We start from the raw sequence: 23,611 nt of genomic DNA on the forward strand, positions 1-23,611 counted from the left end.
ATGCATGTGTGAGTGTGTGTGTGCACACATGAGAGTGTGTGCATGAGTGTGCATGCGTATGTGTGCCTGAGAGTGTATGCACACGTGCTTGTGTGCTTATTGGACTTTGCAGAAGGGAGGCCTAACTCCCAGGCTCTGTGAATGTGTGCAGGTGAAAAGGCCTTATGAAAGTTTTCTCTGTCTCTGGAAGGGTGGCCCACAACCAAAGGCCCATATAGAAGGTGATTTTTAAATTTGTTTTGTGTTAACACAAGTAGTTTATTTAGGACATGGTGACTCCCAGGAGAAAATGAGAAAACAAGAGAGAAGGAAACCAAGGCAGGGTTCACCAACGATCCAGCCACAGCTTTGATGACTGGGGATCTACCCCACTGGCAACACCTGGGAGACGGTGGAGAACGTGCCTCAGAGTTGTCCCACCCAAAGCACAAGGGAGCTGGGAAATGTATCCAGTGGTCCCCATTGTCACTGGCTGAGTGTGGCTATCAGGGGAATAACTCTGCAGTACCTCCTGCCACACACACTCCAGCAATCAAAGAGAGGAAAAGGCTAATCCCAGTAGCCACCAGTTCCCTAAACACCCTGGAAAATGGTCTGGCCTGGAGAGGCTGCAGGCATCAGTGCCAAGGACAGTCTGGAGGAGAGATGGGTGAGACCTAACACTACCCTCCAGGTCCTGGACACAAGCTGTGCTAGTGGCAGGAAAAAGCTATTTTCATGTGCTTTGAGTTAAGATAGGGCATGTATTATAGGAAGAAGGGTTGAAGTTAGACCTTAGAAAGAACTTTCTGGTGATGTCAGTGAAAAAGCACATGAAAAACATCTAGAGCTCCTTCCAGCCATGCAGTGTGATTGGCGGCCCCATGAGAAACAGGGGAGCAGAGAGAGATACAGCAGCAGTGAGGAGTCCCTGCTGCCAGGGCCAGCCGGCCAGCAGCCAGCGCTCCTCTACCTGCAGGGGCGCAGGGAGTATGGGGAGGACAGATGGGAGGGCAGGTGGAGAGAGTGAGGAGGATTCTTTGTCCCACCCTCAGTTGCTCCAGCTGCAGGGGCACTGCTGTACCTCCTGAGGTGGGTGGAAGCAGCAGGGGGAGGTCCTTCCCCTGGGGAGATTTGGGGCATCTCTCATGGCAGCAAAGTCCCAGAAGAAACAAGTCCTCAGGCTGCCTGGTTCACCTGTACCAGAGCCACCCCAGCTCCCTGTGCCCTGCTCCTCATCTATAAAAAAGTGGAGATTGGGGACTCCACAATGGGCAATGGGGACTGCTGGAGGTCCTTTCTGGTCTGACCTTCTGCCACTGTCCATTGTAGAGTGGCAGAAGGGTTCCCCTCAATTCACCCATCCCCAAGTACTCAACATTTTCCCAGCACTTATGGAGATGTAAATAAAATAACATATGGGCCCTGGCCTCTAGAAAGGGGCAGATGGGGGTTAGTTTGTTCACTGATTACACACTCCATGCTAAACACCTTTTCTCCGCATCTCACCCTGTAAGGCAGGTGCTAGGCCCTCTGTTACACAGAGGAGAGAACTACGGGCAGAGGAAAAGTGACTTGCCGCAGCTGCGCAGTGGGGAGGGCTTGGACTGAGCCTGTGCTGCTGACCACCTTGCTGCTGCTCCTCTGGGAAATAGACAGAGACTCTCTAGGGACAGCTCCTGTATTCTAAGAGACAGAGCAGTGAAAGCAGCCATCATTCTGGAAGACTTCATGGAGGAGGCAGCTCAGCCCTGGACCTCCAGGGAGGGGCAGAACATAGAGGCAGGTGGGGAGGGAAGAAACCTCAGGGAACTCACTCTTCAGGGCAGGCTGCAGTGTGGCTGCTCCAGCCAGAGATGTGTCTTATTAGCATAGGCAGGAGAACCACATCCATGGCTCCCCAGGGAGGAGCTGAAGCTTCCCTACACCCAGCAGGGCAAGAGCCCTTGTCTTCACTGACCTGGGCCCCAGAGCTAGAGTTCATCCACCCCAGAGGGCTCATGCCTAAGCCAGGTCTTATAGCATCCTCCCTCCCTGGGTAGTCTGAAGAGAGAACTGATCCCGTGTGAGTCGGCTCCCCCCAGCTACCTGAGGCAATGGCCAAGGCACAAGGCCACTGATGGTTATAGTAGTTAACACTTCCGCACAGCAGTGACCATGACCCAGACACAAGTTTGATAATTTTCACTAACTTAAGCCTCCCAACATCCCTATGAGTGGGAAACAGGGGTCACACAGCTAATAAGAGGCAGAGCCCAGAGCTAGCCACAGTCTGCACAGAGGCTCCTGAGCTCAGGCCATGGCTGCCCCTCCCCCATCTGGGATCCTCCTCGGGCTCATCTTCTCTGCCTTGCTCCTCCTTCTTGCCAGGGGCTCTGCCCTCCGTAGATACCCTAGCCAGTCTCTGTCACTAGAAAGGCCTGTCACCCAGTGGAAAGGCTGGCCCAGAGTTTCCTCATGCATCCCATTTCCCTCTCCCCCGACCCAGCACCGAGCACCGTTGCCTTTTGTTCACAGTGATGGCTCCTGCGCCCAGGCCGGTGGGGGCATGGAGGACTCCATGGTGGCAGCGGCGGTGGTGGCAGCCGGCAGACCCAGTGCCCATGCCCTGAAGGCTCAAGATCTGGAGCTGCGGGAGGAGGAGGAGCAGCTGGGGGCGGGGGGTGCCCCCTCGAGGGCTGGCCCCCACCGCGCGGCCTCCCCTGGCCAGCAGCAGCCTGCCCTGGCTACAGCGCTCTGCTCCCACACCCCTGCTGCCTCCGATTACGAACTCTCCCTTGACCTAAAGAATAAACAGGTACCCAGGGCCTCCAAGGGGGGCGGGAAGGGTGGTGAAGAGGCCCTGCCTTTCAGGGCTGACCAGGGTACCAGGGGTCTCCCCATCTGGGCCCCCTCTGCTGCAGGCACACCTCTTTTGTCACAGTTCTCTCAAACAGTGATCTAATCTGCCCTTCACTATAGCCCAGTCCCTCGAGGAACCAGCCAGCGGCACTGCCTCACTCCCATTCAGGGCCTACACCCCACACAGTGTGTGCCCTTGCCATGCCAGGCTCTCAAGCTGTGTGTCCAGGGTCCCTGCTTCTCACAATGCACAGGAAGCCTAAGTGGCCCGCTGAGGCACTGGGCACACAGTCCATTGTTCTCTGAGAAAGTCCCACCTCCACTCGTTGCTTACAAGTGACAGCCCAGGGACGTGCCCACCCAAGCCTCAGAGGGGATACAAGAGCAGTGGTCTCATCTAGATAGGCTGAGACTCCCCATGATCAGTCCAGACTGCGGGGGAGGGTGCATAGATCCCCTGTTAGAAAACAAACTCTACGGAGGGGCTCTAGGCCTCTATCTTCCATTCTGTAAAGCAGGGAGAAGTGCTCAGTCATGGGCTCCCTTTGAACACCCAGACAATGCCTCGGTTTGTCTAACTATCTCTTAACTGGATAGTTAAGAGACCCAAAGGAAGGTGTGTAAGTGTGTGTATTTGAGTATGTCTGTGTGTGTGTGTGCTTAGAGAGAGACGTGATGATGTGATACTGGCAAGAGAGAGCTTTGAACTTGGAGACAAAGACACGGGATCCAATCCTCTTTCTTCTTCTGATTAACTTTGTGACTTTGGGTGTATCAGTTAAACACTCTGGGCTTTGGTTTTCTCATCAGCAACAATGAGAATTAGGCCTTGAATTGCCTCCAGGATCCCTCCTGGCTCCAAAATGTGTAGGTTCGGAAGAACCACTCTCCAGCCCAATGGACAAGATGAATCTTAATTGAAGCTGGAAGGAAGGCCACTGAATCCAGCTAAGCTAACCTCGTTTCTCTCTTTGGCATTGACTCCAAGCTATTATCTCAGATCAGGGGCCAGCTGGGGGTAGTGCAACTGCCTCTCAGTAAAGGATTTGACCAAATCTCCAAAGATAGCTATGTAGACAAGATAGGAATATGTGGATTAGATGACAGTATAGTCAAGTGGGTTATTCTCAAGCAGATTGTTAAAAACAAAAAACAAAAAACCAACATTGATCAGTGCTAATTCTTTGGGAGGTGAGTAGAGCACTGTCCTTGGTCCTGTCCATGTTAACCACTTTGACCAGGCACTGAATAAAGGCATAAAAGTTATATTTACCAAACTTTCTGATGACATAAAATGGAAAGAGAACAGCTAATACCTCAATGATAAAATCTAAGACCGAAAAAAATCTCATCAGGACAGAAACATGGTTTAAATGAAAAAAAGTCAGATGTAATAGGGAAAAATCTGAAGTTCTGCTTTTAGCTTTGAAAAGCCCACAGCACACTAGTATAAGCTGAGCAGCCCTGGACCAGGGAGAAAGGCTTAGGGTTTCATGTGACTATAAGCTCAGAAGAGATAAGCATGTATTCATGAAGCCGTAAAACCATAGCTATGAATGCCATCCCTTCCAAAAGTTTCCTGACATTCTCTTTTTTTTTCCTTTTGTAATTAATAAGAGCACTTAACATAAGATCTACCTTCTGAGAGAATTTTTGAGTTTACAGTACAGGATTTTAAATCGCAGGCCCCAGGCTATACAATAGACCTGCTAAAAATATAGACTGCCCTGTGCACAATGAGTTCTTTGTTACTGGGAACCCCAGGTGAGGGCTGGATGACAATTGCCTGGGGCACTGCAGTGGGATCTTAGGGGGGCAGTTGGCCTAGATGAAGGAGTGCTCTCAATTCCATATGACTTTGCTCCTTGAGGACAGGAGAACATGTCACATTTGTCTTTGTACCCTTCCCCCAGCATCTAGCAGAGTGTCCTGGGCATAGTAAGAGCTCATTGAGTGAATATATTTTTAAAAATAATTATAATATGCAAAGCCACAAGGGAGCATGGTACTAAGAAGAAAACAGCACACTCCCTAGCTAACCCACAAAGAGACTACAGTTCCATTTAGGGAGTATCCAGTCAATTGACTGGCTAACCATGTTGGTTGGCTTGGGCAGGAGAGTGAGTCCAATCCTAACAGGGAGCATGGAGAGTTCTCTGATGGGCACTGGGGGCCACTCCTATGACAGGCATAATTCTAGTGCAGAAGTTTTCACTCAGGCCAGTAAGATGGAGTCAGGTGAGGTGAGGACTGGCAGAGGGTCTAATAGGGGCCAGCGAGTCCTGCCTTGGGGCATAGATGAATCCCAGGCTCATGTTATCTCCCTAGGTCAAGCATAGGGTGGGTGTGGGAGGAAGAGGGCAAAAAGGGGTTGAAAACATGGCCCACATTTACAAGAGACTGAGATGTCCTATCTTCTGCCAAAGAACTGTGTGACCGTGGGCAAGTTGCTTGCCTTCTCTGGGACTCAGCTGCCTCGTGTATCCCTTTGGGGCTTTCCATGCTATTCCCCTTTGCCTCTAACTCTGCAGGTCCTACTCCTCTCATCACTCCTGTCCTTGGCCTTCTCTGGCTTTAGGACTCAATTTGGGTGATCCTTGCTTTTCTCTGGCAGCTCTCCCTACCCTCCCTAGGGGCCCCTTGTCCTAGGCATTCCCTGTCGCGTTTCCTGTTACAACCCTAAAGCCCTGTGTTAGCTTGGCTGCTTTCTCTGAGCCGGGCACATGACTCACACACCATTATATCCCCAGTGCTTGACAGTGTCTGGCATGATGAAGATGCTTGGAGGAAAAGGGTGAAACAATAATTTAGTAACATAGAGGAGGATGGGATGGGCATACAGCCTGGAGCCAGGACCTGACTCTGCCCTCTGGTTTCCTTGAGATCTAGACTTTGGTGCTCTGATCCCATGTTTGTGCCATCCACACAGGATCCCACAGCCTTGGACTGGAAAGAGTCTTGGGCAGTCGTTACCTCCCCAGCCCACCAACCTGCCTCCTTAATGAACATTTGTAGACATGAACTCAACCGAACCCTCTGTGCTCCAGGGGAAAGACGAATCCATGCACGGGCATGTTCTTCTGGGTTTCCTAGCACCAGGGATGGCGCTGCACATGGAACAATGATAGCAAGAGCAGGGCAGTGTCAAGGGCATGACTGTCAAGAGCCCTGCTCTTCATGCAATTTTGTGGTGAATGGCACCTCCAGAGGTGTCAATCAGGCCTCCTCTGGCAGCCAGTCCAGAGCCTCCGGGGAGGGTTCCTTAGCTTGTCTCTCTCCACCTCTGCTCTCCCCCTGAGTCCCACTAATGCTACCTCTTAACTGGTTCCCGAATCCCACCCTTTCATGCCATCCCCACTGCCCTAACTGAGGCCAGGCCATCCTACCCACTTGTATTTGCCATGCAGAGCGTCTAACTGGTTCCCACGCTTCAAGCTGAGCCTCATCCAGCCCCACCTGCATGTTGAAGCATATCATCTCTGCAAAGTGCACTTCTGGTCACACTGCCCCCACTGCATGGAAACCTCAGATGGCTCCTGCAGTATGTGGGATAAAGGCCTCTCCAGCACCCCCCTGCCCCTCCTGTCCCAGCCACTCCTATTCACCAGTCCCTCCTTTGCCTCTGGGCCTCCCCTACTGGGAACATTCCTCACTGTCCCCAGTCCTGCCACACCTGGGTGACTTTTGCTCATACTTCAGGGCTCAGCTCAGACCAGGGCCTGGGTACATGCATTTGCTGAGTGCCTGTCATTTGCTCTGTGCCTTCTGGGACCCCTCCTGCTCATGAGAGCAAGGACTGTGTTGTTCTCAGGGCTGTCACAGAATTGGCAGATTGTCTCCAAACACCTCTGGGGGTGCCATTCACTGAGTAGTTGCATAAAGAGCAGGGCTCTGGGAGTCATACCTTAGACACTGCCCTGCTCTTGCTATCATTGTTCCCATGTGCGGAACACGGAGCACGTCCCTGGTGCTAGGAAACACAGAAGGAACATGCCTGTGCATGGATTTGTCTTTCCCCTGGGGTACAGAGTGTTCAGCTGAGTTTATGTCTACAAACGTTCATTAAGGCCCAGCTCTGGGCACAAGGAACACGGAGGTGGAGAATAACATCTCCTGTGAGGGGCAGTCTGGGAGCCAAGGGAGCTCTGTGCAGGGCTGGTGGTGAGCATGGTGGGTGGGCTGCAATGAGGGAAAGAAGCAGTGGGGCACAGTGAAGGGGGTGCAGCAGCCTTGGCTAGGGTCAGTGGAAGAGGACAGTGCTGGACTGATTGGACTGAACAGTGGTGATCCCAGAACTGATTCAAACACCATTCGCAGAGCAGCTGTTCACCGGGCACTGTGCTGGGGGCTCTGCGTGGGGTGGGATAACTAAGACCTGTTTAATGCTGCAAATAACTTGCACTCTGTTGGAGCCTGGGGGAGGGGAAGGCGAGGGAAGAATGGGTGGACAAATATGACGAAGATTGTGGAGGAAACTAAGCATCAAATCAAAGAGAAGTTTGAAACAATACTTTCAAATGGGGCCCTCAGCAGGGTGACCCTTCTGGTTTTGGATAGAGAATGTTTTCTGGAGGAGGCACATTTGAGATGTCCCTTGCAGAAGGGGATATTTCTACCTAGAGGAAGGCGGACAAGAGTGGGAATCAAGGATGGGGAGTGTTCTGGCTGAGGGAGGAGCTAAGCACCAGCACCTGCTCCAGCAGGGCCACCTAGCGCGGTTGGGGCGGACCAGGAGTGCTGCTGTGTGGTGTGGACTTTGTCAGGGGTGCTGGAAGGCAGGCCAAAGACCAGTGGTTAGGGTTGGAAAGCCAGGAGGAAGCATTTTGCTTTTTTGGGGGGGGGTTCTCAAGCAAAGGCCTGTGTCGCATCTGCCCTGGAGTGAGAAGGACACAGGAGGCAGTGAGGAGGCTGTTGGGGGTGGCCCAAGTGAGCCCCATGTGGTCACCTCTGGTGAGAAGGTCAAGGGTACTGGGGGTGGAGGCCACGAGGCTACGGGAGGCTGACAAACATACTGAATGGGGCAGCAAGGACCCAGGAATAAAGGCAAGTTTCCCAGACTGGGTAATATGCAGTGCAGGCCAAATGTCGTTAGACCAGTAAGGAAGCCATGGAAATCGGATTTGGACAGGGTTTGGGGGACAATGGCTTTGTAGAGGCAGAGGGATCCGTGGGTTAGAAATGCAGGTCTATGATCAAGGAGAGGAATAGTGATTGCAGGATCACTGACATAATCATTGTCATCACCAAGTACCTACCACTTCTTAAGCATCTGCTGGGTGCTGCATGAAACAATTTAATCCCCACAGCAAGGTGTGGAGTCATCAGGGTGAGCCTCACTTAACAGATAGGAAGACTGAGAGCCAGAGATGGTACATGTGTCCGAGAGGAGCCAGCACGGAAGCGGCGAGTCTGGGCCTGGGTGTCTCCCTTGGGTGATGCTTGTTCTTCAGTATATCCCAGCACAATGGCAGTGGACGAGGCCTCCTAGGGGAGACAGGCAGGGTGAGAAGGCATTAGCCTGGGGAACATGTATGTGACACAGTTCCCTCCTAATTAGTGGTTAATTATCACCTATCAGGGGCTGCTCCAATGATTTCCAACAGACAAGTCATGGAAGATGTCCAGGGTGCATGGGGGAAAGTTAAAATGTGTGTGGACACTGGAAGGTGGCACATGTGTGACTTGTGACTAGCATGTGTAGGGAATTTATGGCCAGAATACAGGATGAAGGTGCTGAAGAGAGACAGGAAGACCTAGGAGAGCTGGGTCATGAGTGCTGGGGAGAGCTGCGTAGTGAAAACATCAAGAGCTACAGAAAGGAGGGAGGAGTGGGGGGCGGCACCTGTGGCTCAAAGGAGTAGGGCGCCGGCCCGTATGCCAGAGGTGGTGGGTTCAAACCCAGCCCTGGCCAAAAACTGCAAAAAAAAAAAAAAAAAAAAAAGGAGGGAGGAGCGAGGCTGATGAGGGTCCTGGGGCTGAGCAATGAGCAGGGCATCATTGAGCATCCTGAGACCCTTGTGTGAGGTGAGAGGCAACAGGGGCCAGCTCACAGGAGTCAGGGCACGAGCTGGGCTCAGTAGTCTGTCATTTGTTCCTGCAGGGAAGTGGAGGGCAAACTAGTCTTCCGAGAGGTTCTGTGGAAAATAGATAATGAAAGAGCTCACTCAGGCTGGTGCCCCGGGCAGAGAACTCCAGTGAAGTTACAGGGTTGCCTGGGGAGATCTGGGAGGGTCTGCAGGCAGGTGGAAAGGGTAGATGGGCAGGGGAGGGTGGACACGCCAGTGAAAGAGTCTGGAGGGTGCATGGACACACCAAGATCAGATTGGGAAGGTTTCTAAGTAGGTTTCCACAAAATCAACTTTGGAATTAATTCTCTAATTTACCCAGCATACACCCACAGAAGGCCTACTATGTGCTGAGCCCTGTCCACACACTGGGGAAGAGACCAGAAAACATGGCAGACAGAGCCTCTGTCTTCATGGGGCTCAACATCCAGTGGAAGACTTAATGGGATGGACTCAGGAATGTCAGTGTGGTTTTCTTTGCTGCTCGGGCGCAGTGTAGGCCACACTAGCAGGAAAAGGGGCTTCCAGGGTCATCTCAGCCAATCTTTTCCTTCAAGTGGGTTGACACCCCCTTTGTAATTTTGGAAACATCTCAGACAATGGATTTTGTATCTTCCTTCTGTGGCTGACAGCATCACACAACCTGAAAGAATGCTCTTGGGCCTGAGGTTTCCCTAGAAGTCTGAATAGGCCAGGTGGGAAGTAGATATGAAGTCTCTGCCTCTGGTCAGTTTCTTGAGGAGGGGTGAAAGACATACAGAAATTGAGGAAAAAGAGGCATGAAAATGAATAGTTCTCCTTACTCTCTACACTTCCCCTTGGGGAAGCTGCCTAGGCCAAGGCCAGATCTCCATCTCAGCCTCAGGTACTATGCCAGGATCCAGCAGGGAGAATGAGCCAAGCTCCCACAGTCTCTTCCTTCTAGAGTGCTTTCTGCGGGAATAGAATGTGGCCAAGGCAGGTACCTGTGCTTCTCATGGGTCCACGAGGTCATACCTAGATCAAGTAGGCACGTGTCCACTTGCTATGACAGGCAGAATTCTAAGGTGGCCCCTGTGATTCCTACCTCCTGGTGTATACTTCCCTTGGGTATGAGTGGGACTAATGAATATGATAGGACATCACTCCTATGATTAAGTTACCAATCAGTGGATTGTCCTGGGTGGGTCTGACCTAATCAGAAGGGTGAAATTCCAGACGGGACTTCTTTCCTGTTGGCCTTTAGGAGCACACTACCATGTTATGGGAGGACCACATGGCAGAGAATAGCAAGTAGCCTCTAGTAACTAAGGGCCTCAGTCCTATAACACCAGGAACTAGTATTGAATTCTGTCAACAGTGAGCTTGAAAGAGGCCCTGAGGCTTGGATGGGATGGTAGCCCCAGCTGACATCATGATCTTAGCCTGGTGAGATCCTGAACCAAGCACCCAGATGAGCTGTGCCCAGACTACTGACTCACAGAACTATGATAAAATAAATCGGTGTTGTTTTACACTAGGTGTGTAGCAATTGGTTAGATAGCAGTAGAACACAAATACACGTTATATGATTTTTAAGAGCATCTTGAAAGCCCAACATAGGACAGTTGTGACGACAGTGATGGAGATTTTTCCTCTGGCTTACAATCTTGTACATTGTGAAATACAAATGATTCTTCTGGGGGCGTCATAGGAGAAGGCTTACTGGCCATCTATACCTCAATCTGCATGTTTCCTGCTATCTGGGAGAGCAAGTTTGGATGTAGGGGTAGATAGCATGATGTCCCGAGGTCTGGGGGTAGGGAATGGCTCTGGATGGCAAGGCTGGAAGAGCTGGAGATGAGCACTGACGAGCTGCATTTTTCCTGGGACTGTCCTTAAGGATTTGGGTTGTATCCATGAGGTCTCCTGGGCTAAGAGGGTGCCTCTGCTGGGTGGGTTGTGGGGCATGCATCCCTCATACCCAGCAGGGAGGGAACAGAGGGCATTGCTGGCATTATAGAGGATAGCCATTCTACTTGCAGCCTCCTTGGGTTGAGTCACAGGAGGCCAGGTGAAGTGTTAATCGAGGATGAAATGTGGCCTTTCTATCTGTCCCCTCTCTGCCATGATCCCTAGAGAGCACGGGAGTGAAGATATTCTTGCCTGGGTTGCTCATGTTCTTACCTGGGTTGATCAGCCCACCTCTCTGATCCTAGTCCAGGAAGAACGCAATGTATGAGTAGAGCATACTGTTGTAATTAAGACATAAATTCGGGGCAGGAACACTTTCTCCACCCCCTCAGACTTTTGTGAGGGCTGATCTGAGTGTACAATGCCACCAATTAAGCCCATCCCCTTAACATAGGACTCAACCTTCATTTAGGTGATGAAAACTGGTGGAGGAGGAATCATGGTTAAGTGTGATTGGCCATTCACACCTTCCTAGTCCTTTTCTGAGAGTTCTGATGCTGAGGAAAAGTGACAGCACAGCAGCCTAAGAGGAGAAAGATCATGGAGGGAAGAGGAGAAAGGGGGAAGGAGAGAGCTGAGAGGAGGTGACTACCCAGAACACACACTGGTCTCCCTGTCAGAAGCTTCCTGGGGTCAGATCTGCCCAGGGGACATGTCCCGCCCCCACCCCTATCAGCCTAGTCCCCCAAGCCCTGCTTGGGCAGCTTCCACTGTGAGAGCAGAGGGACTCCAATTGTGGAACTCTTGGTCTTAGTGGCCTGGAGGGACTCCTACCCTTGAGATCGCTACCCATCTTTTCTATCAAATTCACAGTTATTGAGCCCCCACCATATGCCAGTGGGTACTGGGATCACAGAGATGGATCAAACCCCAATGATGTTCTCAGGGAAAGGGAAGTGGCCCAGTGCAGTGACATGAATGCTGAGAGGGGAGCAGGTGAGCAGGACTAGCAGCAATTTCTCTCTCAGCATTTCTCTTTAATTTTTCATTGTTCATTATTTTTAAATGTGCACAAAAGTACAAACAATAATGCAATAAATTCCTCTCTAGCCATCACCGAGCTCCAACCATTCCTATAAATATTTTTATTAATATTAATACTGTGTCATCTAACCCTTCCACATTCTTTGACAGTATTTTAATACAAATTCAAGATAATCATGCGTTTCACCCATAAATACTTCTCTATGCATCTCTGATATGAACATTTTTTAATAACCGCCACAGCAGGGGTATGTGAGTACCAGCAGCAGCACCTGGGCCCTTCTTTGCTCTCCTGCCCTGGGGACATTAACCATCCCCAGAATGGAATCCTCTGTCCTACATCTCTAGGAGCCTCGCCAAGGACCTGCTATCTCCGGCCCTGACCCCCAGGAATTTTCACACTTGACCTGCACATTCCTGGTCCCGCCAAAGTGCGGTGAGGTGACCCCCGCGTGGGTTGAAACCCACCAGCCCCAGCCCTCAGGAGGGCTGCACCTCTCGCCTCCCCCCTGAGCTTTTCCTCCTCTCTGTCCTTCTCATTGCAGATTGAAATGCTAGAACACAAGTATGGGGGCCACCTGGTATCCCGGCGCGCCGCTTGCACCATCCAAACCGCTTTTCGCCAGTACCAGCTCAGCAAGAACTTTGAGAAGATTCGCAACTCGCTCCTGGAGAGCCGCCTGCCGCGACGCATCTCCCTGCGCAAGGCGCGGGCGCCCACGGCTGAGAGCCTGGCGGCCGAGAAGGCGCTCCTGGAGGGCTGCGGGCTCGTGGGGCTGCCGCTGGTGCGCTCGCCCTCCCTGCCGCCCAGCCTCTCGGGCACGCTCACCGAGCTAGAGGACTCCTTCACCGAGCAGGTGCAGTCCCTGGCCAAGTCCATCGACGACGCCCTCAGCACCTGGAGCCTCAAGACCGTGTGCTCCCTGCAGGAGAGCAGCGCCTACCAGCTGCACCAGGCCCTGCAGGCTGCTGCGGGGTCACCAGGCCTGGAGGCCGACATGAGGGAGACTGAGATCGCCGCCCCGGGGCCCGCAGATGAAGCAGCTGAGGCTGCCGGCCTGCCACAGGGCCACGGCAGCACTCTCATGATGGCCTTCCGGGATGTGACAGTGCAGATCGCCAACCAGAACATCTCCGTCTCCTCCTCCACGGCTCTGTCGGTGGCCAACTGCCGCGGTGCGCAGACAGCCCAGGCCCTAGCAGAGCCCTCAGCGGTCAGGGCAGAGCAGGGCGAGGCGCCAGGGCAGGAAGCCCCACAAGCCCCAGGCTCCGGCCAGGGGGACGTACCTGTAGAGGACACAGGCGCAGAGGCGGAGGCGGGCGAGGCCCTGCGCGCAGACCTGGTGGGGGCCGCTGAGACGGCGGTGGAAAAGGAGGCCTCGGTCGCCCAGGCAGAGGAGGAAGAGGAGAAGGGGACAGAGGAGGCGGGTCAGGGGCCCGAGGCTGAGGCCGGGGCTGGGGCTGGGGCCGAGGCCGAGGCCGAGGCCGAGGCGGGCAACAGCTCAGAGCACCTGAGCAGCAGCACGTCCACCAAGTCCGCCAAGTCAGGCTCGGAATCGTCAGCCGCCGCCTCCAAGGAGGCCTTGCAGGCCATGATCCTGAGTCTGCCACGCTACCACTGCGAGAACCCAGCCAGCTGCAAGTCTCCCACGCTCTCCACAGACACCCTGCGCAAGCGGCTCTACCGCATTGGCCTCAACCTCTTCAACATGTGAGTGAGCACTGGCCAAGGAGCACCAGAGGGTCCTGGGCACTGCCAGGGAGGGAGGGAGGAAAGGAGGGAGGGAGGAGGAGAGCCCCTCCGCCCCACCCTCCCCATTATTTACCACTTCATCCCAGGGTTCTCCCTGGCAGTGTGTGTGCCATGCCTGACCTCTGAGATAATGCTTAGGAAGCACACATGTTATTTTTAATAGTTCTGAGTCTATTTTAAGAAGGATTAAGGAAAAAAAAAATAACACATCAAACACGAGTTTTCACAACTGTCACTGTTTAAGATGAAGCCAAGGTTTCAAAAGTGAGAAAACTCAAAAGACAAGACAGTATTAAGTAAATACTAGTACAGGCTGCTCAAGGATTGAGCAGAATCATTAGAGTACGAAGTTAGGAGAAGGGCAGTATCTCATGAGGGCCTGAGTGATGCAGGGAATACAGGGAGAAGGCAGGAGGGGGCAGGGGTGCACAGAGGAGTGGGGAACGGGAGAGAGAGTGTGAAGCAGGCAGAGGTGCTGTACATGAACCGGGGAATGGAAGGAGAGAAATGACCAATTGCTACAGCTCTGAGACCCCAACCAGACCAGCCCTGCAACCAAAATGTACACAGCCAGGGCCAAGCCAAGGAGGCACACACGCCCCTCCTGAGGAAAGTCACGATCCCAGAGGCACTCATCTGAACCATAACCCTCATGACCCAGAGCATCTCCCCTGCCATTCAGCTGTTATCATTGAGTGCCAGGACTACACCCACAAAGCTGTGTGGGACACATCCCCTCATCTCAGAAAACTCCTATTCTCTGGGGAATAGTTACTGTTCATAACTGACCTTAAATAAAGCATCTGTAATCTTCCCAACAATAGCCAGAGATGGGTATTATGCTGTTTTCTCTGAAAATATGTAAGGCAAGTTGCACAATAAACAGCCAGTCCTCTGCAGACGTAGGTGAAGCCAGATCTGCTGCTCTTTCTTGTGTGTCAGGCTTCGGCCCTGGCAAACACAGCCTCCTCATGCACAGCGTCACTTCTGTGTGCACGTGAAAACTCATCTCCCTCCAACTATCTCCCCCTCCATGTATTGTGGGCTGATACCTTTGTAAAATACAATAAAAATGAATTGCTAGAAAAACAATCACATGCCTGGTTGACCTGGAAATGTCAAAGTGCTAGAAAAAGTTCTAAGTGCTACCCTCTAATTCTGTACTTATCTTCCTCTGGGCTTATAAGAAGCAGCCCAGAGAGCAGTGTGGATTTGCAGAGCGTACTGGGCTACCACACCCACAGACAGAGATCCCAGCCTGGGGAATGTGAACCTGAGGAGCAGGATTCTGTGTCCCCCTTGTGGAGGGAAGAGGGGGTATTAGGGATCCCACTCCTGTTTCCCTTATCCTCTCTCAAAGATAGGGGATGCCAGAGGTGGGGACCTGAGTGTTGATAACAGAATTGGGGGGGGGTGGCCTCCTTGCTGGGTCATGGGTATAGGAGATGGAGGAGGTGGGAACAGAAAAGGTCTCCTCTCCTCCATCTGCTCTGGAATTCACCTTGCTTGCACCAGATGGCCCATCACCCACTTCTGGCCCCACACTATCCTCTGTGAGGACATTCAGGGGGTTGAGGCTCTGGTGAGAGGTACTTCCAATGGGGGGCACCTGGCATTTCCTGGGAAGTCAGTTTAGTTTCCAGGGGCCCCAGGGCACAGTTATGGGTTTCATGGGCTGGAAGAAAGGGAAAGAAGCCATGGCAGCCCTGGCGCATGCTCTATTGCTTCTCCCCACCCACAGAAACCCGGACAAGGGCATCCAGTTCCTGATCTCACGCGGCTTCATCCCCGACACCCCCATTGGCGTGGCCCATTTCCTCCTCCAGCGGAAGGGCCTGAGCCGCCAGATGATCGGAGAGTTCCTGGGCAACAGCAAGAAGCAGTTCAACAGAGATGTGCTGGAGTGAGTGCCCCCGCCCCTCCTCCCACACCCACGGTGCCCTCCTGGGCTCTCAGCAGGACCTCTGAAGTCTGGGCCAATTCCTTAGTGACATGCTCCCTGGAGCCCTTGCAACTTCCTGTTTGGCCACCAGGTCCAGAATCTTGGTCTTTAGCTCGTAACCCCGATAGGACTGTGCTGGGTCTGTCCTGGCCCTTCACTGCCCAATACACCCAGGGCCAAGCTCCCTCCAGGGTCCAGGGATACAGACATGCTCAAAGTAAACAAAAAGCCAGCCCTCCCTGCCACCTCCAGGAGAAGACTAGGGCTGTGTCTGTACTGGGCTCATCTCTCCTGGCTATCAGCCCTCCCTCCCCCAGAAATCCCCTCCCTGGCAAGGTTCCTTTTTATATCCTTAGAGTCAGACCGTGAAGCAGAAAAAAGAAGGGGCTATGCTGAGGGGGTAAGAGCAAGAAAATCCTGTGATCCCATAAAGACAGATTAACGAACCACCAAAAAAAATTTTTTTAAGTACAATAGAGAGATGAGGGCCTTTGCTAGTGCTCAACCTTGAGTGTGTGAGTCTCCGGACTATCAGGGCAAGGGTGGTACCCCTGGAGCTGAGCAATAGGGCCTTGGAGCCTCCTCCCATGCTCTGGCCTCTGTCCTCCTCCATGTCCCTTCTGGCTTCCATTAGACACCCCCAAGCTCACTTCCCATTAAAGTCATTCTGTAGAGACCCTGCCCCTTTTTCTTCCTCTTCTCTTTCTCCTTGGGGACAATCAGCAGAAATGTTCCCCAGGAGTCCTGGAAGAACCTTTCCCTTTTGTACTTGATACTGGAGCAGCCAGGGCCTGTGAGAGGGTTTGGGAGCTGGGAAGTCACTGGCCTTGGTGGTCAGAGTCCCTGAGTGGGTGCAGAGACTTGGCTTCTGTCTCTAGAGCAGGATTGCTGCTGTGTCACCAAGTATAGAAGTCCTTGCCCTCTGGGCTGTGTCTCCAGGCCTGTGGGGAGGGGTGAATAGTCCCCTCCTACATCCCTGTTGCATCCCCAAATGTGCTGAGATGGTAGCTGAGTGTAGTTACAAGAGTGAGGGCTTAGATCCATCTCAGGAACCTTGGGATCCCTGGATGGCTCCTAGTTGGGTTGAAATCCTTTCCTGCTTCCGACTCTCCATGGCTTCACACCATCTGTTGTCCCTTTCAGAACTGGTAGTTGAAGGCCTTGAGGAGGAAAGAGAACTGAGCAGTGTACAAGGTCTCCCTGGCTGCCCTGTCCCTTTCCCACCAGCCCTGCTGTGTGGGACCCTGAGGGGCTGCTCAGAGGAACTGAATTGGGGTCCAGAACCCTTCAGGACACAGTAAGGCAGAGACCGCATTTCCCTCCTTTCCTTCCCTTCCTTCCTTTCCTACCTTCCCCTGTTGGCGAGTCTCTGTGGCCTTCTCCTTCCTGGGAGTGGGGAGGTGCTGGGCCCTGTAGCTTCCTTCTCTCACTGCTCCACCCCAAGGCCCTACTGTGTCTCTGCTCAGGGTGGGAGTGACTCTGCCCACTCACAGGCCCCGCCTGCTCTTTGTTTCCTCTGCCTTCCCCAGTCTCCAGGAGGCCACCCTGGAGTTCAGGCTGCCAGGCCCACACTGTTCTGGGATGCTAGGAACACAGATTTTCCCCAGGGGTGCTGAGCAACACAGTGAAAATGAATTGCCACAGTCCCTGGGAGACTGAGCCTGTGGGCTCTATCTCTGCTGGGGTGGGGAGCTGGGCCCTGCAGAGGTCAGCTGGGTGGGCAGGGGGGACTCCTGCCCCCTCAGGGTGAGCTCTTCCAGTAAGAGGCAGCAGCAGCAGCAGCATGGTGGAGGAGGGGACATGGCTGGGCCTGGGAGAGGGGGCCTAGACTCCAGCCTTGGCTCTGCTCCTATGTGCTGTGTAGATTAGGCAAATCCCTTCCTTCTAAGCCTCAGTGTCCCTGTCTATCAAATGAGAGTGCTGAGCAGTGTGAAGGCCCCTCCAAGTCCTGTGATCTATCATCTTTCCTGCTTCTAGGGCATTTGTAGCACGCTGGCATCGTGGCGAATCACCTGCCCTAAGCCCTGAGGCTATGCTTTGTCATCTTTCCAAAGGAGCCCTCAGGTTCCGGGGCAGTGCAGGGTGCCAGGGTTCCTGGGAGACACCAGTGGTGGGGAGGGGGTGTGTGAGGGGATGAGGTGGCCTTTCAATGTTCATTCAGCAAATTGTGTGCCTCCTGAGTGTTGCGATTGGGGCCTCCTCTGTGTGTGTGAGAGAGAGAGAGAGAGGCACAGCTCAGGGTCTTAGGAACTTGCAGGTGTCAATGGGGGAAAAAGGAATAGAGGAGCCTGGGGAAAGCATGGCAGGCAAGCCAAGGGGCTGCCAACTGGTACCCTGGGGTGGGCAGGGCTGAGTGCCAAGCTGAGCCTTGGTCAATTGTGCCTCATTCTGCAGCCAGATGGGCCATGGGCTCTGAGGCAGGCTGACTTGGCACCACAGAGAGGACCCCTGTCCCACCCCAAGTCTGAGGGATGCTTGTCTCCAGGGTGGAGAGAGCCTTCCCCTGCAAAGATCAGGGGGCAGATAGAGAGTCAGGAAGAGGCAGGCTATAGCAGGGAAGCCAGGACGCTCCAGCTAGCCTGGAACCTTACTCCCACCAGAGAAGAGACACACACAGACTGAGCTTCCCACTGTTTTGCCCAGACCTTATAAGGGGTCATCGGGATTCTGCATGACTCCCCTGCCCCTGCTGGTGACATTCAGCAAGTGACATCCATTCTGCACAAAGCTGTTTGCCTAATAAAAGGACATAAATGAGCCATCACCTTGGAGACTAAGGCGGTAAAAGCCACAGCTCTCGCCAAGAGGCAGCCAGATGGGGCAGGTAGAGGCCAGAAGCCCCTGTGGGGGCAGGAAGAGGGCAGGACAGGAACAGCATCAATGCAGTGACATTTGCTTCCAGAGTTGCGCCCTCAGTGCCCTTGGAAGCTCCTGTCTCCATCTCCTGTCTCATGTTGTCCACAGAAGACACCCCCCCAGGCAGGAATATATTCTGCCAGCATGATTGCATGAGCCAGAAGGCATCTGAGCTCTCAGGACCACGCGCACCCCAGCATCCACCTGCCCAGGTTTGCTGTTGGCTTGCTTTGTAAAGGAGAAATCAGCTGTTTCCTCATCAGTGACATGGTGATAATAGTAGCAGGCTCATATGAAATCAGTGTCTCAAATGCACATGAAGTGTGTAACCAGGACCTGACCCTTAGGGAGTTCTCCATAACATCAGCTGTTTCTATTATTGTCTCCCTACCTTGAAAGCATAAGCATAAGCATTAGCAGCCCTGTCCCACTGCCCTGACACAGGGGCACCTTGGGTCTGGTTTGAAGTCAGGTCTCCTCAGCAGACAAGAACATGCTGGGACTTGCTGAGCTTTGGGGGAAAGGAGGCAGCTCACTCCAGACCTCTCCCGTGGTCTAGGAGGCCCCTCCTGATGGTGAGAGGAGGCAGGCGGAGGCAGGCCTGACTGTAGAAGGCAGCCATGCTCGGCATCCTTGAGCTGGAAGCATCTCTCTCTCAGCTTCCACACGGCTGGGAAATTGGGCTCTGCTCTACTTCCTTTCTGAAATGTTCGCTTCAGCAGGTTTGAAGGCCAGCGGATGGGGAGATGTTCCACACTGGCTATGAGCAGCCTCTTTTCTGGCCCAAATGATTTTTTTCCAATGTGACTCACAGGCACACGGAGGGCATTGGCGTCTACCATTTCCATGAACAGGCATGGAGGGCGGCTGTGGGGCTGGGCTGCCAGAAGAGAGTTTCCCGGGTGTCCTTCCCCTCCACTCCATCTACTCCATCCTTTGTTAAATTCTGAGACGTGTTAGAGTTTGACGTTTGGGTCAGATTTCATTATATCATTGCCATGGAGATGTGCTGGCCAGAGTGTAACAGATTTGTTCTTCTTAGAGGACATTTAGAAATGAAGACAGATTGTCTGTCAAACTCAGCAGTCGGGAAGGTTCTGGTCTTTCATCGCTAGGAAGGAATGATTTGGGAATGTCCCGCCCATGCTGCTGTGTGTCAGCTCAGAACCATTTCCTTTCTCTTCAGGAATTGCCATAGGGAGGGGAAGGGCAGGCTGGGCACAAGCAGGGATAGAAGACTGGGGTTACCGCCATTGCTTGAAGACTTTTCCTTGCCAAGGCCTGGAGGAACGTAAGGAGGTGTCCCCTCTCTAAGTGGTGCCTTCGGAAAGGCCTTGGCCCAACTCTCCTGAGTCATGAGTGTAAGACTCACTTTCTCCCGTATCTGGAGACCTTGGGACCCCAAAAGTAGGTGTCTCAGTCCAGAGCTAAGCCTTCCTTCAGCTGCATCACCTTAGCTTAGAAATTGGGCTTTTATACGTATGAATATTCCCACCCCCACGCCCACCCCCTCTTGGTTATTCAGCTCCAGCTCAGGATGGGTCTCTCTCCATCCTTGTGAGATGTACAGTTGTGCATGCAACTGGCCTCTCTTAGAAGGGGACTTCTTGAAGGGGCTCCCAGGGAGTCATCATCCACTGTGCTTTTTGAAGAGGGCCATTAGTCACTGAGTGGGCCATGAGACACGATAATGTCAGCTCTCTTGTATCAAGCATTTACTGTGTGCCAGCAGGCACTGTCCCAAGAACCTTATATGCAAAACCTCGTTCCCCCTCTTAGCAACTCTGTCAGGGAGGGCTGTTAATCTATACCAGCAAAGGCACTGAGGAACAGAGAGGTTGAGTAGCTTGCCCACGGCCACAGAGCAGGTCAGGGACAGAGGTCTGAAGCCAGGTAGGATGGCTCTGTTCCCTGCACCATTGGTCTCTGTTCTACATCCCAAGACAAGCGTGGTCTGAATGCATTTGTAGTCCTTATCAGACTGAAATTGTGAACCATGGTGCTCAAAGACTCCATAGGCAGTCAGGTAACCCAGCCCTCTCATTTTGCTCAGGCAGAAATGGAGGCCCAGAGAGAAAAAATGGCTCATCTCTTGGCCATTGGCAGAAGAACTGAACGGAATCAGGGACTACCCCTTCCCTCGACTCAGCTTTATTTGCTGTGCTATGATCCTCCTCCCTCTTATTTGGGAAGCAGAAGCTGAGAAACCGATTTATAAGTCTCAAGAGGTCTGAGCTAGATTCCGTTTCCTCTCGCTGATACGTGTATATTTAAAAAGCCAGTGGATGGCTGTCTAATGATGCAGTTCCAGGCAGAGTTAAGTGGTGGTGACGTGCAGGGTCTTCTTAATATCTAAGCTCAAGGGCACTTTGAACCCCCTGACTCACCTGGCTTGTCAATCCAGAGTAGGTCTCTAGAAACATAGTAAAAATGGTCATTTATTAAGTCCTATTGTATACCAGGAACTTTATACCCATTTTTTCTTTTTAAACTTATAATAAGCCTACCCAGTGGATGTTATAGGTAAGAAAATGAGACACCAAAGGGCCATGTAACTAACAGCCCAGTGGTGGAAACAAGGTGCAAACCCAACGGTGTCTCACACAGAGCCCTGGCCTCTGCCTGCCTGCCCACTGGTACTGGCACAAAGCAGTGCTTCTCAAAGGGAGCCCCAGGCCAGCAGCACCAGCAGCACCAGCAGCACCAGCAGCACCCGGAAGCTTGTTAGTGATGCAAACTCTCAGTCCCCACTGCAGGCCACCGAATCAGGAACTCTAGGGGCAGGGCCAGCAATCCACGTGTCAGAACCTGCTAGACAGTTCTCACACATGCTCCAGTGTGAGAACCCCTGGCACACAGGGACACTGCTGAGTCCAGCAAAAGACAATCATCCCGTGCATCCTTGTCACCTCCTAATTTGCACAGGTAGTTTGCTCTTAGTTCTTTTTCTTTTTTAATCTTTTATTTTCAGATTAATATAAGGGTACGTACAATTAGGTTACATTGTTTACATTTGTTAGGTAAAGTCCCGAGTTGTGATTGAGTCCTTCCTCCACGAGGTGTGGCATATACCCCTTTATGATACCCGATAGGTGAGAGCGTACCACGCCTTAGCCCCCTCCCCTCCCTTTGTTGAATTTAAATGTGTTTTTCTCTCATGTGAGTGTGTAGTTGTTTATCTACTAGTTTCATATTAGTATTAAGTACATTGAATGCTGCTTTTCCCTTCTTGTGATACTTTACTTAGGAGGATATTCTTCAAATCCTTCCAGGCAAATACAAAAGATGTGAGGTCTCCATCTTTCTTGATGGTTGAATAATGTTCCATGGTATACATATACCACAGTTTATTAATCCATTCATGAGTTGGGTTGTTTTCCTATCTTTGTGATGGTGACTTGAGCTGCACTTGAAGGTTGGAGTTTCAGTTAATTCTTTTGACCCCTGAGTCTTCAGTGCATGACTGGCAGATGCCCCTCAAATAAGATCTTCTTTGTCCCCATGTCACCATCAGGAACACTGGCAGGTCCTGCTTCAGCTTTCCCCCTCTTCTGTTTTCTTAGCCACTTTGCACTTTTCCAAAAAGTCTTGACTTTTCTTGGGCATGTTATGAGTTCTGACTAACAAAAATAACTCTCTGGCGGATGGAGATATTGTTAATTGAATGGTATGAGCCAAGAACTGCAGGATAATAGCAGGGTTTCTATATCCTGAGGCAATAGGCCATTCAGTTTTCCATCCTAATCCTCACAAATGTGGGCTCAATCTCCCCCCGCCCGGAGTACAAGCTCTTACACTCTTCTTCCCAGGCTTCAGCTAGGCCTTCACCTTTCAGATTGTTGCTATCTCTTCTGGCCAATTAAAAATCTTTGCTGTTACCATTACCTGGTGGCAACTGCCAAACTGTGTCTCTATCTTCCAGACGCTGTCATGCTATCATAAGAAAGGAAAAAAAAATTGAGATGACAAAATTCATTCTGATCACAGCCTTGTAGAATGCTTCATTTCCTTGCACCACAAACTGATTCCACACACGGATCAGTGTTAACAAGCAATTTTATGCAAGATTGTACCTGTTTCTACAGCTGCAGGAACATCTGTGCTTATGTTTCCCCAACTCTGATGAGGTATCAGCCACAGCCCCTGCGGAGACCCACAGGAGAGAAAGGGAGGCCTAAGCAGGACCTGCCCACCTGTCAGCTGCTCACCTATCAGCGTCCCCTCCTCTCCAGAGTCAGGTGCTGCCCTGCGCTGGCTGCGTCTGATCAGGGCCACTGTGCTGGTTTTTCCTGCTCACCCCCCCCACACACACACGCAGCTGAAGGAAGAGGGGGGATGTATCTCCATGCCACCTTACTGCCTACGGTCTGCAGTCCTTGAGGTCATGTCCAGGCCTGGGACCAGCTCCAGATGATCTTGGCAAAACAGGCTGAGCAACCCTGGCCCTTGGGAGACCTTCCAAAGGCACAGGCCACTGAAGCTCCTTCTCCAGCTGCCGATATTCGCAGGGCCTGTTCATTAACTTTTCCATTGATCTCTCAGTCACTTGTCCTACTCAATTTTGGTTCAGTTCCTGTATACACTAGGGATGCAGAGATGAAAAGAACTGCCCATCCTGAAGGAGCTCTTTATTCCAGTGGGGAAGACTGGAATGTTCTGACACAGGGAGATCCCTGCAGTGGTGAGCAGAAGGCATGCCTCAAGTACTGTGGAGGTCTGAGAAGACCCCTAGAGAGGTTGAGAGCTAAGCGTAGAGCTGGGTGACATGCACAGAAGTGTAAAGGCATGACAGTGAGACTGCAGGGTGGTGCCAAGCAGGGAAGGGGCAGGAGAAACGGGAGCTCAAAGGGCCCCGTCTCAGACTATGCTTGCATTTCTGAGGATCTTGGGATTCACCCCAGAGATGTGGGAAACACTTGAGTTATAAGGAGAGGCATGAATCAGGACCAAATGAGCAGCCTAGAAGGATTGCTCTGGACAATGGTTTGGGGGCTACTGCTGTGACAGTCATGGTGAGAAAGGATGTGGCCCTAAATCATGCCAGTGGCCATGGGGAGGAGAGAAGGAGGAAGAGCCCAGAACCCTGAAGAAGCAACAGGGCTGTGACCAGCATGGGAGTGAGCAGAGGCAGGGAAACCCTAACTATCTAAAAGAACATCTCACACTTTCCGTGTCCAAAACCGAAGTCTCTATCTCTCCCCTCATGTGTGCGCCCAGCCCATCATGCGCTCATCTCAGAGAAGAATCCCTCTGGACCCG

General features: G+C 52.3%; 1 protein-coding gene across 2 annotated transcripts in view; it reads left to right on the plus strand.

Moving 5' to 3' along the window:
* IQSEC3 (IQ motif and Sec7 domain 3) overlaps positions 1–23,611 on the plus strand; it is a 100,603-nt gene that overhangs the window by 47,312 nt on the left and 29,680 nt on the right. Inside the window, exons 3-5 of one of the 2 annotated variants that reach the window (XM_003796443.1) lie at positions 2,497–2,776; positions 12,347–13,512; positions 15,296–15,457. In XM_003796443.1, the coding sequence (XP_003796491.1) occupies positions 2,497–2,776; positions 12,347–13,512; positions 15,296–15,457 (1,608 nt within the window). The remainder of the gene's footprint in view (positions 1–2,496; positions 2,777–12,346; positions 13,513–15,295; positions 15,458–23,611) is intronic. The other variant, XM_003796444.2, reaches the window with a different exon arrangement.

Source organism: Otolemur garnettii, unplaced genomic scaffold (genome assembly GCF_000181295.1).
Source record: "Otolemur garnettii isolate 467f Iridium unplaced genomic scaffold, OtoGar3 scaffold00104, whole genome shotgun sequence".
Taxonomy (NCBI): Eukaryota; Metazoa; Chordata; class Mammalia; order Primates; family Galagidae; genus Otolemur; species Otolemur garnettii.